This window comes from Orycteropus afer, unplaced genomic scaffold, assembly GCF_000298275.1.
Source record: "Orycteropus afer afer isolate SDZICR_OR568_19922 unplaced genomic scaffold, OryAfe1.0 scaffold00603, whole genome shotgun sequence".
In the NCBI taxonomy this organism is placed as follows: domain Eukaryota; kingdom Metazoa; phylum Chordata; class Mammalia; order Tubulidentata; family Orycteropodidae; genus Orycteropus; species Orycteropus afer.
In genome coordinates this window covers 226723-247313 of record NW_006922190.1, presented here as the reverse complement: position 1 = coordinate 247313, position 20591 = coordinate 226723, and the positions used below count along the sequence as shown (strand labels likewise).

Genomic DNA, 20591 nt, shown 5'->3' with positions numbered 1-20591 from the left:
CAATAGCAAACAAAAATCAACCATCAACACACATGATGACATAACCCAGAAAACAACCCAGTTATGGAAATATCAAAAGGAAATAAGCTTATAAGATTGTGAACAGGGAACCAGAGACATCAATCAATTAGGACAACTACCAACCAAAAAGAGAGAAAAATTAATATAGTTACAGAACTTCTAAATGGTGTAGAAGTCAAGACAGTTGCAAGATATTGCAAAATAGTACAGACTGTTCTAAACTTGGGAAGAAAATTATAAACTACAGGGTAACATCAAAGAAAAATCATAAACTTTCAATCCAAATTAAAAATAGGATAGGCACAAATATTTAGCAGATAGTAAAATGATAGCATGAAAGTGCTAACACAATTCATAAACAAAACAAACTCAGCACAGAAAATTATATGGAACAAATAAATCACCAACACCATGAAAAAACATGTAACAAAATGACAGCAACAGATTCATTCTTGTCAATAATTACACTGAATGTCAATGGATTAAATACATCTCTCAAGACAGAGTTCCAGACTGGATAAGAAAACATAACCCATCAACATGCTGTCTATGAGAGACACACCTTAGAGAGTGAGACAAAATAGATTAAGAATCAAAGGTTGGAAAAAGATACATTAAGCACATAGCAACCTTTGTAAAGGAGCAGGAGTGGAAATCAAATTTTCTAATAAAATTGACTTTGAGACAAACACTACCATAAGACACAAGGAAGGACATTATATACTGATAAAAGGATCTGTTGAACAAGAGGACATAACAATAATAAATATCTGTGCACCCAGTGAAAGAGCCACAAAACACATAAACTTTAATGGAATTGAAAAGACAAATAGATGACTCCAGAGTCACAGTAGGAGACTTTAATATACCACATTTACTCAAAGGTGGAACAACTGAGAAGAAACTCAACAAAGATGCAGAAGACGTAAACAATACAATCCACCAACTTAACCTTATAGATGTCTACAGAGCACTTTCCCCAACAACAGCACCATACACATTCTTTTCCAGTGCACATGGAATATACTCCAGGATAGACCATGTGGTAAGGCCACAAAGAAAGCCTCATTAAATTTAAAAACATTGAAACACTGCAGAGCATCTTCTCAGACCACAGTGCTACAAAATTAGAAATAACAATAGGAGGATCAGTGGAAAAAGGGCAAACACATGGAAACTGAGTAACACCTCCTTGAAAAATGACTGGGAAATAGAAGAATTTAAAAATGAAATTAAAAAATTGCCTTGAATCAAACGAGAATGAAAACATAACATACCAAAGTCTTTGGGACATAGCAAAAGCAGTGATCAGAGGCAATAAATGTACACAGCAAAAAAGAAGAGCCAAAAGCAATACCCTAACCCAACATCTCTAATAATTGAAAAAAGAGCAACAAACAAACAAAAAAAGCCTGCAGCCCCTAGAAGGAAAAAAAAAAAAAAATACAGAGGTTTGAGCATAAATAAATGTAACAGAAAATAGAAAGACAATAGAAAAAAAATCAACTAGACTAGATACAGTTAGTTTTTTTTTTTTTTAAGATTAATAAAATTGACAAACTAATGACAAATTTAACAAAGGGAGAGAATACAAATAACACAAATAAGAAATGAATTGGGTAATATCACAACAGAACTAAAAGAAATGAAAAGGATAATCTCAGGATACTATGAAGAATTATAGTCCAATAAATTTGAAAATCTAGAAGAACTGGAACAGATTTCTAGAAACTTTCACTTAAAGTAATACAGAATGAGGTGGAAAATTTGGGAAGAAATTATATAGGTCATAAAAACAATTACCAACAAAAATAACCCCCGCCCAGATGATTTCACTGGAGAATTCTATCAAGCAAACGTTCAGAGAAGAACTGACACCAATCCTCCTCAAACTATTCTAGAACATAGAAAAGGATAGAATCTTCCCAGATTACTTTTATGGAGCAAGCATAACCTTAATACCAAAACTAGGCAAAGATATCACTAAAAAGGAATACTACAGACCAATATCTTTCATGAACATAGGTGCAAGAATCTTCAACAAAATCCTAGCCAACAGACTCAAACACCATATCAAAGAAAACACATTATGACTAACTAGGGTTTATACCAGGTATGCAAGGATGATTCAGCATTAGAAAAATAGTCAGCATCATGCATCAGAGAAATAAAACAAAGGAAAAGAACCACATGATCATGTCAATCGATGTAGAAAAGGCGTTTGATAAAATCCAACACCCATTCCTAATCAAAACTCTCAGCAAAATAGGAATAGAAGGGAAATTCCTTGACATAATAAAGGCACATATGCAAAATCAACAGTCAATCCTGTCCGCAATGGGGAGAGACAGAAACCATTCCCCTTGCAAACAGGAACCAGATAAGGATGCCCTCTATCACTTCTATTCAACATTGCATCGGAAGTCCTAGCCAAGGCAACAAGGCAAGAAGGGGAAATCAGAGGCATCCAGATTGGTAAGGAAGAAGTCAAACTATCCCTGTTTGCTGATGATATGATCCTATAACTAGAAAACCCAAGAGACTCAGTCAAAAATCTACTGGAACTAATTGAGAGATTTAGCATAGTGGTGGGATACAAGATCAGCATCCAAAAATCAGTTGGATTTCTCTACACCAGCAAAGAGATTGCTGAAAAGGAAATAAGGAAACCAGTACCATTTACAGTAGCTACAAAAAAAAAATCACATACTTGGGAATAAATCTCACTAGCGACACAAAAGACCTGTACAGAGAGAACTACAAAACACTACTTCAAAAAACCAGAAGAGATCTACATGAACATGCCATGCTCATGAATAGGAAGATTGAACACTGTGAAAATGGCAGTACTACCCCAAGCAATGGATACATTCAGTGCAATCCCAATCTAGATCTCAATGTTCTTTAAGAATATGGAAAAAACAATCATTAATTGTATATCTAATTGAAAGAGACCTCAGATAAACAAAACACTATTGAAGAACAACAAAGTAGGAGGTCTCCCACTCCCAAATATCAAAACCTACTATACCACCACAGTAGTCAAAACACCCTGATGTTGGTACAATGACAGACACATACACTGTGGAATAGAATTGAAAACCACAAAATTGATCCATTGATGTATGGTAAGATGATTTTTGACAGTGGGTTGAAATCCATTAAATGGGGAAGAATTGGTCTCTTTAACAAATGGTGCTGGCAGAACTGGATATCCATTTGCAGAAAAATGAAACAAGAGCCATACCTCACACCATACACAAAACCTAACTCCAGATGAATCAAAGACAATATGCAACCTAAAGCTATAAAGTTCCTGGAGGAAATTATTGGGGCAAATTTCGGGGCCCTAATTTATGGCATAGACTGTCGGGCATATCTCATAATGCACAAAGAGCAGAAAATAATCTAGATGAATAGGACCTTCTAAAAATTAATTTTTTATGGGCCTTAAAAGATTCTCCAAAAGAGTAAAAAGAACTTACAGATTGGAAAAATATTCAGCAATGACATACCTGACAAGGGACTTCTCTAAAATTTATAGAAAACTCCAATACTTCACCAACAAAAAGAGAAACAATCCAATCCAAAAATGGGCAGAAGACATGAATAGACATTTCACCAAAGAGGATATTCAGGCAGCCAAGAAACACATGAAGAAGTGTTCATGATTATTAGCCATTACTAACCAACTCACTGCTGTCGAGTTGGATCAGACTCATAGTGACCCCCTCCTTGAGTTTCCAAGGTGGTTATCACTACAGAAGTAGATTGCCCAATCTTCCTTCCAAGGAGTGGCTGGTGGGTTTGAACCTCCAGCCTTCTGATTGGGTGTCAAATGCCTTAGGCGCATTATAAGGTATATATCCTAAAGAACAGAGCAAGGACAAGAACAGATATATGCGCACATATGCTCATTGCGGCACTGTTTACAGTAGCAAAAAGACAGAAGAAATCTAGCTGCCCATGAACGGAATAATGGATAACCAATTGTGGTACATACACACAGTGGAATGCTACGCAACACTAAGGAATAATGTAGAATCTGCAAAACACCACATAACATGGATAAACTTGGAGGACATTATGGTGAGTGAAATAAGTCAGTCACAGAAAGACAAAAATACTAGTTCATTATTCTAAGAAGTCAGGGAAAGGTTTCTCTATGGAAGGAAACTTTCATTGTTGGTAACTAGGGTTGGGGGGGAATGGGGACACTTCAAAAACAAAACAAAAAATAATAAAGGAAAGTAAATAAATTCTTCTTATTATCTTTGGAAGGAAACTTATTGTTGGTAACCAGGGTTCGGAGGGGAAGGGTGAGAACACTTGAAAAACAAAACAAAAAATAAATAAAGGAAAGTAAATAATTTCTTTTATTATTATTATTATCTTTTATTCCCTTAATCATTTTTTTGCAGTAGGTCTGTATTTATTTTTAATTTCATTTTTATCTTTAAAATACATTTTATTGAAATACAATTTATGTACAATGAAATGCATAAAACTAAAGTGACATGGGTCAATGCATTTTTTAAAAATACATTCTTAAAGATACAATTGTTTGAGGCATGCAAGTAGGTACTAATGCCTAAAATATATTTGCAGAGCATTGATAGTTTTACTACAGTCACAGTGCCTACATATGTTCTAGGAGCTCTGGTAGTATAGTGCCTAAAGCGCTTGACTGCTAACCAAAAGGCTGGCGGTTCAAACCCACCAGCCGCTCCTCAGAAGGAAGATGGGGCAATCTACTTCTATAATGATACTACTTTGGAAACCAAGGAGGGGTTGCTATGAGTTGGGTCCAACTTGATGGCACATAACAACAACATATGTTCTATTCTTTCTCCAGCTAGTGGTCACAATAGTGATAAAAGAAGTACCAACCAGAAAAGTAAACTCATGGAGTCAGTTCTAACCAATGGCAACCTCCATTGGGTTTCCATCGCTGTAACTTTTATGAAAGAAGACTGCCTTATCTTTCTTTAGTGGAGTGGCTAGTGTATTTGAACCACTGACCTTTTGGTTACAAGCCATCTGCCTTAACAGCTACACCACCAGAGAGCTCCTTAGAGGCTTAGGAAGTAGTGCCAGGGTCTTAGAATATAATGGACACCTGAACATTTAATAAGTCCTCAACATTGATTAATACTGAAGAAAAGCAGTTTCTTTTTTGAAGGTCCTTAAAAAGTATAGAAAATAAGCACATCTTTGGAGAGAATACTTAAACAATGTTCACATTATGCATGTTGTTGTTAGGTGCTGTTCAATCACTTCAAACTCATAGTCACCCCCTGTGCAGAGAGCCCCTTAGGGTTTTCTAGGCTGTAATGTTTAATGAAGGAGCTCTGGTGACATAGCAGATAAGGCACTTGACTTCTGGAAGGTCAGCAATTCAAACCCACCAGCCGCTCTGTGGAAGTAAGATGGTGTGATCTACTTCTCTAAAAATTCAAAACCTTGGAGACCCAGTGAGGGTTGCTGTGAGTCAGAAATGGCTCAATGGCAGTGTGTTTAATACGAGTAAATCTCCAACTCTTTTCTCTTGCTGAGCTGTTGATGGATTTGAACCACTAAACTTTTGGTGAGCTACCAAGCACTTAACAACCATTGTACCATCAAAGCTCCTATATAAAGCTTCTAAAGTATAAATTATTTCAATGTGTGATAAAGTTTTAATTCCCTGTTATAATTGTGAATTTTATTTAACAGGTGTTCCATTTGGTTTGAAAAATACTTCAAGTCTCAGGCCCTTAAATCTACTCCAGGTAAACCTGAAATTAAGCTTTTGATCAAAGTTTTTATACTTCAGTTTTTTTTTTTAAGAAAACAACAACAACATGTATCTGTATATATTCAACATTTGAAACTTAAATATTTTTCAGAATCTTCTAAGAGTGTGGTTATTAATGGTCAAGTGATCAAGGAGGAAGAATCAGTGTCCTATATACGTTATTTTTATTTTGTCCAATACCCCTGCCTAATCAAGAACTAGCTGTTCCAACAAGGAGAATGGATACTAAGAGGAAGAATACTTGGCCTATAATAGCAGTAGTATGTTGTTGTTTGTTGTTATGTGCCGTCGAGTTGGACCCAACTCATAGCAACCCCTCCTTGGGTTTCCGAGGCAGTATCACTATGGAAGTAGATTGCCTCATCTTCCTTCTGAGTAGCAGTACATAGAAACCAATACTACTTTACATGTAAGATTCCTCCTTAGATATTTCCCCAAGTTCTGGGCCTTTTTGTACCATAGCACTTTCAGGAGGGCTAAAAGAACTACTGTTATGGTCCAAGAAATAGTCAAAACCAAAAAATAAACTGCCACTGTTCTTAGCATTACCACCAGCACACCACATGTTCTGTGTACTAGGTCACCTGTCTTTTATAGCAAGTTAGCATAACAATTCATTCCACAAAACTTTCAGACACCAGGAAGAGAAGGGACAGAAAGAATTCTATTAAAACAATGATATAAATTTGAAGGGAAAATATTGTAAATTTAATTATTTTATCAAGAAGAAAACACTAAAAATATCCCTTTGCTTTGCCCTTGGGCAAGCAAGAAAAATTGAACAGTTTTATGCATCCCTCCCACTCCCTGCCCCCCAAATAAAAAAAAAGATCTGCTGGAACAGTCCTTAGTGCCTGCAGCCCAAGTCAATTTATACTCTTGGTAAGTCAGTCCAAATTCTAAAGGCATCAAACATTTCCCTGTTAGAACAAAGGGAAGAAAATCCATTTTGGGACAAAGTTATTGAAGATGAAGGAAGGTGTGTCTTCAGTGTGAGAACTGCCTGCTGTCAGGTGATTTCTTGCTAATGTTTTTAAAGATCCTGGACTTTTCAACCTTTTTGGCTTTCTGGTAGCCAAATCCACCACCTTCTCCTCGCTTTTTAAGTTTGCCTTCATTACTGTTCACATTCAGATCAACCAAAGAAGCCACCTTTAAAGCAAAGGACAGAGCAACTTGAGGCAAACTCAAATTATTAGCATTAAAGATTTGTTTCAGAGAATGGGAATCATATGCTCTAATATATGACTTATATGCTTCCTGGGCTCACTTCCAAAGTAATTCCTCTTTCACAAGACATTTTGTGTATCCATATATGTTTGCTTATATGTTTGCATATATGCTTGCTTACAACAGATGTTGTGCTCGAATAAAGATTTTTAAATTAGCCATATGCTCTTTTCCTAAGGAGAGTATTATTTTTCATAGTTTCAAGCACATAGTAGTCATTTAATTAATGTTTGTAGGATTTAAAAGACAAAGCAACTGTTGCTGTCATTTACAACTCATAGCAATTCGATGTGTGTCTAAGTAGAACTGTGTCCTGTAGGTTTTCAGTGACTGACTTTTCAGAAGTAGATCCTAAGCCTTTCTTTTGAGGTACCTCTGGATGGACTTGAACCACCAACCTTTAAATTACCAGCATAAAAAGTATCCAGTAGTGAAGCCTGTCTTAAACATACAACTAGTATCAACATATTCATAAAGAAGTGTAGAAGATGGAGAATTTAGTATACATTGTGAACCTATAATACAACTATTATGATAGGTCTTTTAATTTAGAGGATGAAGTGTGATACTAGGCTAGGAATTGGGAGATTGGGTGGGATTATCTATAGGTAACTTAGAAAAGGTAGACATAAAATTCTGGAGACATGAAATGGCCTAACTATGGAATGTTGGGAAATAACAATAACACTAACCTGGTGTTCAGAGTAATGAAATTGGGAAATGCATTTAGGGCAAAACTTAATAGCATAGTGCCTAAGGCACTTGACTGCTAACCAGAAGGCTGGCAGTTCAAACCCATCAGCCACTCCTCGGAAGGAAGATGGGGCAATCTACTTCTGTAGTGATACTGCCTTGGAAACCCAAGGAGGGGTCACTGTGAGTTGGTTCCGACTCGATGGCACATAACAACAACAACAAAGCTATATCAGTATTTGCAGACTGTAATTGCAGAACAGCCTAATTGGTCTGTGGATAATACTGCAGATGACATTGGTTTATTTAACCTACTTTATTGCATATTGCTATTAGAATTTGTCTTAGAGCAGAATTTCTTCAAAACATTGTTAGTAAGGAATAAGTACAAAGTCATTTTATAAGTTAATTACATTTTGCTACATTTATTATTTAAGTGATTAAGAAAGAGAGATCAACCTGTGCTTGTGTCCAAATTTACCTCATAGTGAACTGTGCCATTGTTAGGTGCTGTCAATTTGATTTCTACTCATAGCAACCTCATGTGACAGAATAGAGTTGCCCCATCAGTTTTTCTAAGCTGTAATCTTTATGGGAGTGGATTGCCAGGTCTTCCTCCTATAGAGCTACTGGGTACGTCCAAACTATGACCTGGGCTTCTTTATACTGAGCTGGGTATAGATAGTATGATCCAAGAACAACTTTTTTGACCTGTATACAGACCTAAGTGTTCTATACTTGGCATTTGCTTTTCTTTCTCCTAAGGGTAGCATAGTGGCTGAGGCACTTGACTGCTAACCAGAAGGCTGGTGGTTCAAATCCACTAGCCTTCTTGGAAGGAAGATGGGGCAATCTACTTCCGTAGTGATGCTGCCTTGCAAACCCAAGAAGGGGTTGCTGTGAGTTGGGTCCAACTCGACGGTACATACCAACAACAAGGGTTTCAAAGTGCTCATAAACCCATACAAGTTAAAATGGATAAACCATTTGGTTTTTTTTCTTTTTTTTTTTAAATTGTCACTGAAAATATACACAGAAAAACATACACCAAATATAGTACAGTGACATTGATTACTTTCTTCAAAGCGTGCAACCATTCTCCTTTTCTGGTTTGTTCTTTCCCCATTGACATGACTTCACTTCCTCCTAATAAACTTCCTATCTAATTTTATTAGTTGTTGTTAACAATTTGATTACTTATAATAAGTCCTTTAAAAGAACACAATGCTCACTGTAGCTATTCTTCACTACTTAAGCTAGACTGTTGTTTGGTTTAAAGAAAGCTTTAGGAAATATTTTTGTTTTATGGCTTTACAGTTAAAGATTATTCAGGGCAGTGGTATCAGGGATATATCTAGCCTTAATCACTCTAGAAAGTCTGATTTCCATGAGAATTTAAATTCTATTCTGCATTTTTCCTCCCCGTGATAAAGACTTTTCTTTAGAATCGTTGATCAAAACATTCAGTAATGGTAGCTAGGCACTATCCAGTTCTGGTCTCATTGCAAAGGACGCAGTTGTTTGTGGAGACACTCAACCGTACATTCCATTTCCTCCTTTATTCCTGCCTCCTCTTCCTGTTGCTCTAGATGAATAGAGACCAATCATTGTACCTTGAGGGTGGCCATTTGCAAGCTTTTAAAACCTCAGACCCTATGCAGCAAACTAGGAGGTAGAACCACAAACTAAAACCAAACTCACTGCTGTCAAGTTGGATCCAACTCATTAGCAACCCCTCCTTGGGTTTCCGAGGTGATATCACTATGGAAGTATTTTGCCCAACCTTCCTTCTTAGAAGTGGCTGGTGGGTTTGAACCACCAGCCTTCTGGTTAGCAGTCAAGTGCCTTAGGCACTAGGCCACCAGAGCTCCCAGGAGGTAGAACAGAAGTACTAAAAGTGATACTAGGCCAATTAACTGGAATGCCCCTTGAGACCATGATCCTGAAACCAGTAAACCAAATCATATGAGGTATTTTGTTATACCTGATGCATTTGGAAAACAGAATTTTAATTTTAGATGTAGAGTGACAGCAAGTAATTTTCCAATGCACATCTAATGCGTTTTCTTTCTGGCTTTAGATTTCCTCGCTATGTTATACAAGAACCCTTATCTTCTGATTTGTGGACAGTATAGAATAAACTTTAGGGATGAGTTTTCTTAATATATGCTTCTGATTATCATTATTTCATTGTTTATACTTTCTAATGCATTTAACGTGTTGATGTATAAGGAATTAAATAAAAGCAGGATGCAGATTTGGATTACTGGATATTAACTTCAAGGAACAAGATTTATGTTTGAAAGTTTTAAAATATTTAGAAGGCCAAAGTAATAGCACTTTAAACTTGTCTCTGTATAGATTTTTTTAAGAACCCACCCATTGCCATCGAGTTGACTCTAACTCAGACCCTATAGGGCAAAATAAAACTGCCTTTGGGTTTCGAAGGCTATAATCTTTACAGAAGCAGATTTTGCCACATCTTTCTCTTGCAGAGTAGATTTGAACCAGTGACATTTTGGTTAGCAGCCAAACAGTTAACCACTGTGCCACCAGAGCTTTTTGTTTTTAAGGACAGAGATCTTAATTTTTGTTGTTGTTGTTAACCAGTTTGCTCAGTACCTAGAGCAATGCCTAACACATAGGATCAAAACACCAAAAAAACAGTTGCCACTGAGTCTCATGGAGACCCCAAGTATGTAAGTGTGTAACTGTGCTCCATCGGGTTTTCAGTGGCTGATTTTTCATAAGTAGATCATGAGGCCTTTCTTTTGAGGTGCCTCTAAGTGGGTCTGAACCACCAACCTGCCAGTTAACAACCAAGCATATTAACTGTTTGCATCACCAGGGGTCTCCTATATATAGGCTATGCTTCAAGAATATTTGTGGTATCAAGAAATTTAATTTCATATAAAAATAAAGTGAAATTGGCTAATTAATTTTTGTTTAAATTCTTAATAGCTTCCTGGTGGCTCACTCATTTTTAACAGTCTGCAGCAGCAGCAACAGCACCAACAGCAGCTCTCTCAGTTTATACCACAACAGCAACCTCAGCAACCCACAACTTCTAGTCTTCAACAGCCAGGGGAACAGGTAGGCACTTTTTACCTTTTATAGGGTTTTTACCAGAATTTGCAACATTTTTTCATAACTTTTAAGCATATTCAAATGCTGTTAATATAATTTACTTAACAAACATTTCCCATAAGGTTTTTCCTTATTAACAGTAATAGTTACACATTCTTGGATGACTATTTCTAACTCTCAAAATAGCCCTCCATCTTGCATAGTAAGATACAGATCCAGGTAAGTAGGTTGCTGGCCATACAGTAGTTGGCAGGTCAGGAATTAAAACCCAGGTCTTTGTGATCCTGTAGCCCCTCTATTTCCAATACATCATCATCCCTCTGTTAATGGTATTTTGTTCTGGACCAGGCTTTGGGCTAAGCATTATTGTAATAGAGGTGTCTCTAGTATCATGAAGCTTGGGGTAGAGCGAAGACAGACAAACCAATATTTATATGCTGCCAGACAGAATGAAATTGAATAAGGACTCCATTTGTTGTTGTTGTTATGTGCTGTCAAGTCGGACCCGACTCATAGCGACCCCTCCTTGGGTTTCCAAGGCAGTATCACTACAGAAGTAGATTGCCCAACCTTCCTTCCTAGGAGTGGCTGGTGGGTTTGAACCGTCAGCCCTCTGGTTAGCAGTAAAGTGTCTTAGGCACTATGCCACCAGAGCTCCTGCACAGACATATCTAATAGTTCAGCCTGTCCACCCAGCCATCCACCTGTAGATCCATGTTTGCCTTCACTGACAATGTAGTACTATATGTGCAAAAGGGTTCATCTTTGTTGTCTGTACCTCCCATGTACATCTCTGTCTTCCTCTTCCTCGTTGCCACTGTGTTGATCACTCATGTCTGGTACATTGCCCGTCTCTTCACCCAAATCAGTATTTGTCTCTACCTATCTAAAAGTGTTCCCTCCCCTCCCCTGGTAACCAACAAAGAAAATTTCCTTCCATATATAAACCTTTCCTTGACTTTTTACAATAATGGACTAATAAATATTTGTCCTTCTGTGATTGACTTATTTCATTCAGTATAATGTCCTCCAAATTCATCCATGTTAAGCGGTGTTTTGCTGATGCCATGTTATTCTTTAGGGTTGCTTAGTATTCTGTTGTGTGTGTGTATCATAGTTTATCTGTTCTTCTGTTGATGGACATCTAGGTTGTTTCCGTATTTTTGCTATTGTAAATATTGCTGCAGTGAACATGGGTGTGCATATATCTGTTCTTGTCCTGGCTTTCACTTCTTTAGGCTGTATTCCTAGTAATGAAATGGCTGGGTCAAATGTTATTTCTAATTCAGCATTTTAAGGAATCACCATACTGCTTTCCACAGTGGTCGTATCATTTTACAGTCCCACCAGCAGCGTATGAGAGTCCAAGTTTCTCCGCACCCTTGCCAGCATTTTATTTTCTGTCTTGTTGATTTTTGCTATTAGTGCTGGGGACTATCAATTCTTTTGCTAAAGTTTCTCCAGTCAGTTCTTAGTTAGATAAAGTTTATCCTTAATAGATTACTCAGAAAGTACATATCTGAAAACATGCCATGAAACAGAGGTAAATACTATGGCATACACAACCCTGCAATAACAGTAATAACAATAATCTATGAGTGGATGCATAGACAGACACACAAGCTGAACAGGGGTGAGAAGGCAAATGTAACTATACCTACAAATACTTATATAGGTTTGACAGAGAATATTTCTACATATGTATCTTTCTATGCTGCAAATAAATCTTTGAATATAGTAGATCATAAAGGGGGGAAAGTTATGAAAACTTCTTAGCCATAACCAGACACCTTGAGAGAATGAGTCACTGGGCCTGGAGGCTCAGAACCATGGTCTTGGGGAATATCAAGGTGTATTAGTATAAAATTGTCCGCAAAGACAATGCTCTGCATCCTACTTTGGTGAGTAGCCACTGGTGTCTTAGAAGTCTGTGAGGTGCAAATACTGGTGTCTCTTCTAGAGTAAAGAAAATGAAAACTATATGGACCATGTGAACCCAAGCCTCCACAACCCTGAGACCAGAAGAACTAGATGATACCTGGCTACCACTTACATCAGCTCTGAAAGGGCTTACAGTAGGAGGACCTGGATAGAGTGGGAGAAAAATGTGGAACAAAACTTAAAATAATAAAGATGGCCAGGCTTACTGGTTTAATAGAGAATGGTAGAACCCTCAAGAGCGTAGCACTTAGACACCCATCAAGCCTAGAACTGAACCAACTCCCTTGGCCCAACTTTCAGCCAAACCGTGGACAGGCCTATAAGATGAAAATACCAGGGAGGTATATACTCCTTATAACAATCAATCATATGAGATCAAAAGGGGAGTATTTGCCCAGGGATAAAGCTGGTTGTTGTTGTTGTTGTTGTTATGTGCCATCGAGTTAGACCCAACTCATAAAGACCCCTCCTTGGATCCGAGGTGATATCACTACGGAAGTAGATTGCCCAACCTTCCTTCCGAGGAGGGGCTGGTGGGTTTGAACTGCCAGCCTTCTTGTGAGCAGTCAAGTGCCTTAGGCGCTATGCTACCAGAGCTCTCAGAATAAAGCTTAGAAGGCAGGAAAGGATAGGAAAAAAGGACTAATGGAAATGGTAAACACACGGAGGAAGTGGCAAGAGTGCTTTACATAGTGGAGAGTGCAATGAATGTCACAAAACAAAATGTGTATGAATCGTTGAATGGAACTTTGCTCTGTGAATCACCCAAATCACAATAAAAAATTAAAAGAAAACTGTGCCATGATCAAAACTGCTTTTGTCCTTAACATACGAAGGATTGCTTGTCTGGATATAAAATTCTTGGTTTCCCCTTTTACTTTGTATTTATTGGAAATATTGCCCATTGATTTCTTGCTTTGTATGTTTTTGAGAAGTCTGATACCAGTCTCATTTTCTTGCTCTTGCCTGGAGGCCCTGAGAGTTTGTGCTTATTTCTAAAGTTTGATATTTTCACTAGGCTATGTCTCAAAATTGATCTTTCCTTTAGGCCCTTGAAATTTGTAGATACAGGTCGTCTTTATTTCTGGAAAGTTTTTTTAGGTTGTAGTTTTAATTTTTCTTTTTCTAGTTAAGGTAGAAATTTAGATTGTTGAGATGAGACCTTTTCTAAAATAAATACTTAATGTAAATTCCCCTGTAAGTACTGCTTACATACTTTCATATGCATATGTTGTACCTTCATTTTCATTTACTTCAGAGGATTTTCTAGTATCTCTTTAGGTCCATGAGTTATTTAGAAAAATGTGTTGTTTGATTTCCAAGTATTTGGGAATTTTTCAGATACTTTTTTGTAATTTATTTCTAGTTTAATTCCATTATGGCCTCAAAACGCATGTTTTCAGTTATTTTTAAATTTGTTGACGTTTATTTTATAGTCCACAATATGGTCTATCTTGGTGAATATTCTATATCAACTTGGAAAGAATGTGTATTCTGCTGCTGTTAGATGTAGTGTTCTAAAAAACACTAATTAGATCAAGTTGTTTGATGGAATTGTGCAAGTCTTTTCTTGCCTTAATGATTTTCTTTTGATGTGTTTTATCAGTTGCTGAGAAAAGTGTTGAACTCTCCAGTTAAAATTGTGGAAATTTCTATTTTTCCTTTCCTGTCAGTTTTTGCTTCATATATTTTGGAGCTCTCTTGTTATATATATACATATTTGGGATTGTTATGTTCTCTTGACATTATCATTTATCCCTTTATCATTATGAAATGACCATCTTTTATTTTTGGTTATATTCCTTTTGTTTCTTTTTATTGTCAGCATATGCCTTGTCTTTCCATTTGCAGTTAACCTAAGTCTTTATATTTCTGAGTATTTCTGATTCAAAGTGTTTCATCATATCCCTTTTGTAAGTATATTTAATTCCAGTGTGATGTTATCATGCAGTTTTCTTTAGCTTTTTAGGGGAAGAATGTTTACAAACTGTGTTTTAGTTATTGTTGCTTTTTGCATGTTTGGTTTTTATGTTGTGTTTTACAATACCTCTATTACAAAGATTATGCTTTTTCTCATGCTAATTAATTAATTTATTTATTATATGCCCCCCCCCCCAGAGTTCCAAGTGTGAGTCTTCTTATTAGTCTTTCAGTTCTGCCTTTTTCTGTGTTATTTTTTATAGATGCTCGTATTCACGAGGAAAACAAGGAGTTACTGTGTACTATGTGTTGTTTTTCTTTGGTGTCTGCAGGATACTTAATTTTCCTCTATTTTCTTCTTTAGGCATCTCTGGGTGGTGCAAATCGCTAAGCACTGGATTATTAACCAAATGATTGGCAGTTTGAGTCCACCCAGAGTTGCTTCAGAATTAAGGCCTAGCAACCTGCTTCTGAAAGGTCAGTCTTAAAAACTCTGTGGAATACAGTTCTGCTATAGAAACATGGAGTCACCAGTCAGAATCCACTTGAGAGAACTAACATTTCCTTTTTTTCCTTTCACTGCCACATCTTCAGGGAGAACTAGCCTTTCTCTGTGTATCTAAATCTCACATAGAAACAGTGCTCCTCCAAGGCTGCCACTTCTAGTCTCCCTGACTTTCAAATCTCTGCCTGCATTCCATATATGGCATTTAGTTGAACTAACTTTATTGGGTGTGATTTTGGATGTGTTTGTAATTTTTTGCCACTATAAACAATGTTTGGAAGCTCTGCTAGCATAGTGCGTAAGGCACTTGACTGCTAATCAGAAAGCTGGTGGTTCAAACCCACCAACCACTCCTCAGAAGGAAGGTTGGGCAATCTATTTCCGTAGTGATTCTGCCTCGAAAACCCAAGGAGGGGTCGCTATGAGTCCCATCCAATTTGATGGCAGTAGGTTGCGTTCATTTTTTTTATAAACAATGTCTAACACTCATATATTTAATTCTGATGCTTTTATTCCTATAGATGGGTTCATAGAAGTAGAATTGCTAGACTTGAAGAGTTGTGTATTTGTATTGTTAGTAGCTATTTTGGGGATGGCTTTTTTTTAGGTGTAATAATTTACATTTTACCAGTACTTTCCCTATTCTGTTTCCCTGATAGGAGACTGACATATTTACATATGTTTAATCAGTTTCTGAAAGTTTTCTCAGTACTTTTTTCTCTTAGTTATGTTATAACCATCTATATAAAGTAATGAATTTGACTAAACCATCATTTATTGAGAGTAGAGGACAGGTAACTTTGGTTTAAATAGAGAAATTTATTTTCTGTATCCAGGGAGGTATGCTTAAAATAAATGTTTTAACATTTGGCATGTTTGGTTTGTAGTGTTATTTCAGGCATTGTATCTTAAGTAGTAATAAGAATATCTTTTATAGAACAAAAGTTTTAAACTGTGATGAAGTCCTAAGTTATTTTTTTATTATTATTTTTTTAATTAGTTGTGCTTTAGGTATAATAATTAACAACTCTTACCTAACTCTAGGACTCAAAGATTTTTCTCCTTCTTTTCCTCCTTTTTTAACCTTTGAAAGGTTTACATTTAAGTCTGTGATCCATTCTCAGTTAATTTTTGTATAAAGGGTGAGACTTAGCTGAAAGTAAAATTTTTTTAGCTATTAATGTTCAGTTATTCCTTTTGTTAAAAAGCTATCCTTTTTCTACTGAATTACTTCAGTACCTATATCAAAAATCATTTGGCTTTGATTGTTGTGTAAGTCTGTTTCTCTGTTCTCTGTTAACCTATGTGTCTATCCTTCTGCAAACAAACATTAAGGTAGTGTGATTCTTCCCATTTCTTCAAAATTATTTTAGCTATTCTAGTCCCTTGACATTTCATTATAAATATTAGATTAGAATACTCTTATCTATATGAACAAAAACATTCTGGATTTTTATGCATTTTTAAAGGTTTCATATAATTTGTTAAACCTATAGACTAACTTGGCGGTAACTGACATCTTTACTGTGTTGTCGTCAATTCATGAGCAGACTCTCTCTCCATGATTTCATCAGCACTTTTAGTTTTTTTAGTACAAGTCTTATATGTTTTGTTAGATTTATGTATGTGTGTGTGTGTGGTTTTGGTTTTTTTTTTTTTTTTAGCAATTCCAAATGGCATTGTATGTTGGTTTCCACATGTTCATTGTTAGTCTTAAAAAGTGAGTTCTAATTCTGCATGTTGATCTTGTAGCCGACAATCTTGCTGAAGTCACTTATTAGAAGTTTTTTTGTACAGTCATGTCACTTGCAATAAGTACAGTTTTGTTTTTTCCTTTATAAATCATATGCTTTTATTTCTTGCCTTCTTGTGCTAGCTAGAAGTACCTGTGTGATGTAGCAAAGGGCATTCTGAGCTTTAAAAAAAAAATCACTTTGATGAAGGTTTAGAAAGTTTTTGGAATTATTAATAGAATATCAAACGATAAATAAATACAGAATCAATTCTCAAAATTTAAATGGTATTTTTTTGCTTTCAAAATACCATAAATCTATCCTTGCTAATTTTTTTTAACGTTTGAATTATTTATTCTCAGTACAAGTCCAGAAATCACTGGATGGCACAAATGGTCACTAAAAAGGTTGGCATTTAAATCCACACAGCAGCACCATGAAATAAATGCCTGACAATCTGCTTCCATTAAGATTACAAACAAGAAAACTCTAGGGAGCCGTTCTGCTCTGTAATACATGGGGTCTTCTGAGTCACAAACTAGCAACAAAAAAGGAAAAAAATCAAGACTGGCACCTCACTCACTGCAAGTCCAAGTCTAATGTTGGTATACTGATTTTTCTCATAGAGAGAAATACACTAATTTGTTTTTACCGACTCTAAATTGTCTTTCTTGTGTAAGATATTTATTATTTTTTAATTCAGGGTTCTGAACAAGGTTCAGCTAGTCAAGAACAGGCCTTATCTGCTCAGCAAGCTGCTGTTATTAACCTTACTGGAGTAGGAAGTTTCATGCAGTCCCAGGCAGCTGGTAGGTATCATCATAACTTCATATGTTGGATTTACTAGAAGTATCTATATATGATCTCGCCATCTCAATTATTTCGGTTCCTTCCCATGTAAACAGTAAACTATGAAAAAGTAGTATTTATCAACTATTAACTTGATTAATTAATGGCTGAGATTTAATTTAATTGCCTATTAATTAAAAGATCGTTGGCTTTTTTATTAGTAACAACACTTAAGACCTTTCCTGATGTTACATTTTACTGGCAAAATTTTACAAAATTATCCAACTTCCTAGGCAGCTATGAAAATTTGTTGTAGTATTTGCACGTGTAGTTACTTTAATAACGCTTTGGTTTTACAAAATTATTGAGACTGCCTTTCTCTAGACTACATAGTCTTTTGTATCATGCTGATAGCCTATAGTTGCTTGAAATAAATCTTAATGGTTAATAGCCTAATTTCTGGCAGCCACTTTTATCATTTGCAAAAATAATTAAATGATTGTCCACCACTTCTAACAGTAAGTGGTGAAACAGAAGTTTATCTTTAATGAAGATGACCTTGTCAATTAAAGACAACAATTCTAACTTTACATCTAATTAAAATCAGCAAGTCCATATATATATATATATAAGAAAGCTGATGGAGTTTGAGGAAGATACCTTTAAATTCCTACAATTCCTAGTTTAGAACAGAATAATCAGTCTTTGTTTTCTGAATAAGTAGTTCTTAACATAAATCCTAATTTACAGCTAGTGAACTTCTAAGTGAAAATCTGTAATTATACACTTTTACCACACAAGTTACAAATTGTCTAAAATAGCTGTAATGTGATTCAGTGGAAAGAACTCTCAAGCTGAAAAATGATGAGGATGCTTCTAGGTTGATTTGCCACTAATTACCTGGGTGACTAAGTCATTCATTCAGATCATCTAGGCCTTAAATTTTCTCATTTGTATAATGAGGACGTCGTACTGTGATTAATATGGTCCCATTCAGCTGGAAAAGTAATGCATTCTTAGTATGCAACGTTTGTTGTTAATAGTGATGTTTCATGTTCATTGCAATGTCCTTTGCTTTGAAGCATTCATCTCTTTTCCGGTCTTGCCATTATGGGTTTGCACATCACCAATCTTTTTTTATTTTTCCTATTTAATTGGCAATATTTAAAAGTAATGTATCTTACATTGTCAAACAAAGCCTTCTAAGCAAAACAGGACTAGTAGTATCAAATTCTTTCATGCAAAATAGAGGGATACAGTGCTTTGGTAATGTGTGCTCTCTTCCCTTTCCCTGTCCAGGAAGTTCCATAATCATGGTGCCCTTCAACTAACAGAAGACTATACTAAATTTACTCTGAAATGTCTGTGATTTGATACTTACGATTAATCATACTGATAACTTTTCTATTGTTTCATTTTCTATGTTGTCCTTTTCTAACCCTGGTAGCCTTCAAACTTTTTGACTGCCCTGCTTTCCCCTTCTCCTCTCTGTAGTGTTGTCTCAGCTTGGCTCTGCCGAGAACAGACCTGAGCAAAGCCTTCCTCAGCAGAGATTCCAGCTCTCCTCTGCCTTTCAACAGCAGCAGCAACAGATACAAGTAATCCAGCAACTTCACTCTAATACATTTTTTTTTAGAGATAAAATACTCAGCTCCAGAAGTACCTCAATATACCTTGCTTTAGTTTTAGTTTTTACTGTCTTTTAAGACTAAAAGGTAAACTGGTAAATAATTTAGCAAATTTTATTAAAAAGTCTTGACATTTTAGCTAATCAGTTTGGAGCACTGAATATATTTTGTGCATTTAAGCCATATTCTTTTCTAATGTGAAATCTGAAGAAGTACTGGTGGCACATTACCAAGTACGGTTTTCTACTTTCCAGTATATTTCGAAATAAAGACTGTTCTGAGTGCCAGTTGTTAACTTTTTAATACTGTACTGCAGAAAGAGGCAAGTATACCAGTGTTCCTATTAGTAAATGTCATAACCTGTTTATTTAGAAAAATGTTACTCAGTTACTTTTGGAAGTACAATCAGCATATTATAGTTGACTATCTTGATATTCAGGGTGCTTTTATATTGCTGTAAAATATCATACAACAAAATGGTAACTGAAGTTGCTGAGTTACTGCAATGTAGACTGACAGGGCAAGTTAACAGAAATAATTTTTTAAAATTTACCAAGAATCGTATTTTAAAGCCCTCAGCAGGCTTCTGTGCCACTGGTGCTGTTTGACTGTGCATTGTCTCAATGTGGTATAATCTCTTTTTGTTATCTTGGTGCTTTCTCCTTTTCAATTTTGTTTCATCACTCTCAAGAAAAGCATCTTCCCATACCTGCCTACATTTAACATAACTTTTCCCCCTCCTTTTGGCAGCAGTTGCGATTCTTACAGCATCAAATGGCTATGGCGGCAGCAGCAGCACAGACAGCTCAGCTCCATCATCATCGACATACAGGCAGCCAGTCAAAAAGTAAAATGAAGAGAGGCATGCCAAGCACTCCAAAATTCTGAGTCTTGCATTTTTTTTCCTGTTCTTTGAAAAGACAAGAGCATTGAATCAAAAGGATTCTGAATTTTTACTTCACATTTTTGTTTCATTTTTTAATGTGTCAGTATTTTACATTGCTAGATGTACAAACTTTATACAGAAGCACCACCCTATGTTTTTTTTAAATAAAAACAGAGAAATGATTCAATGAATTAGGGTTGGTTTGCCTAAGTCATTGCTTTTTAAAAAATGGTTTCACTGTACATAATATATATATATGGAAGTGACCTAAAAAAATACTAGAAACATCTTTCAGAACAATGTAGTTTGATATTTATTTAGTATAAAAGGTTTGTGCACAATGTTAACAAATATAGTTTTT

The 20591-nt window shown here is 35.9% G+C and overlaps 1 protein-coding gene across 1 annotated transcript in view; it reads left to right on the top strand.

Moving 5' to 3' along the window:
- Positions 1-20232, top strand: part of SUPT20H (SPT20 homolog, SAGA complex component) — a 69554-nt gene extending 49322 nt beyond the window's left edge. The window contains exons 20-24 of the mRNA XM_042783030.1: positions 5737-5792; positions 10703-10834; positions 17631-17736; positions 19211-19314; positions 20095-20232. Coding sequence (XP_042638964.1) covers positions 5737-5792; positions 10703-10834; positions 17631-17736; positions 19211-19314; positions 20095-20232 — 536 coding nt within the window. The remainder of the gene's footprint in view (positions 1-5736; positions 5793-10702; positions 10835-17630; positions 17737-19210; positions 19315-20094) is intronic.
- Positions 20233-20591: the final 359 nt, after the last annotated feature.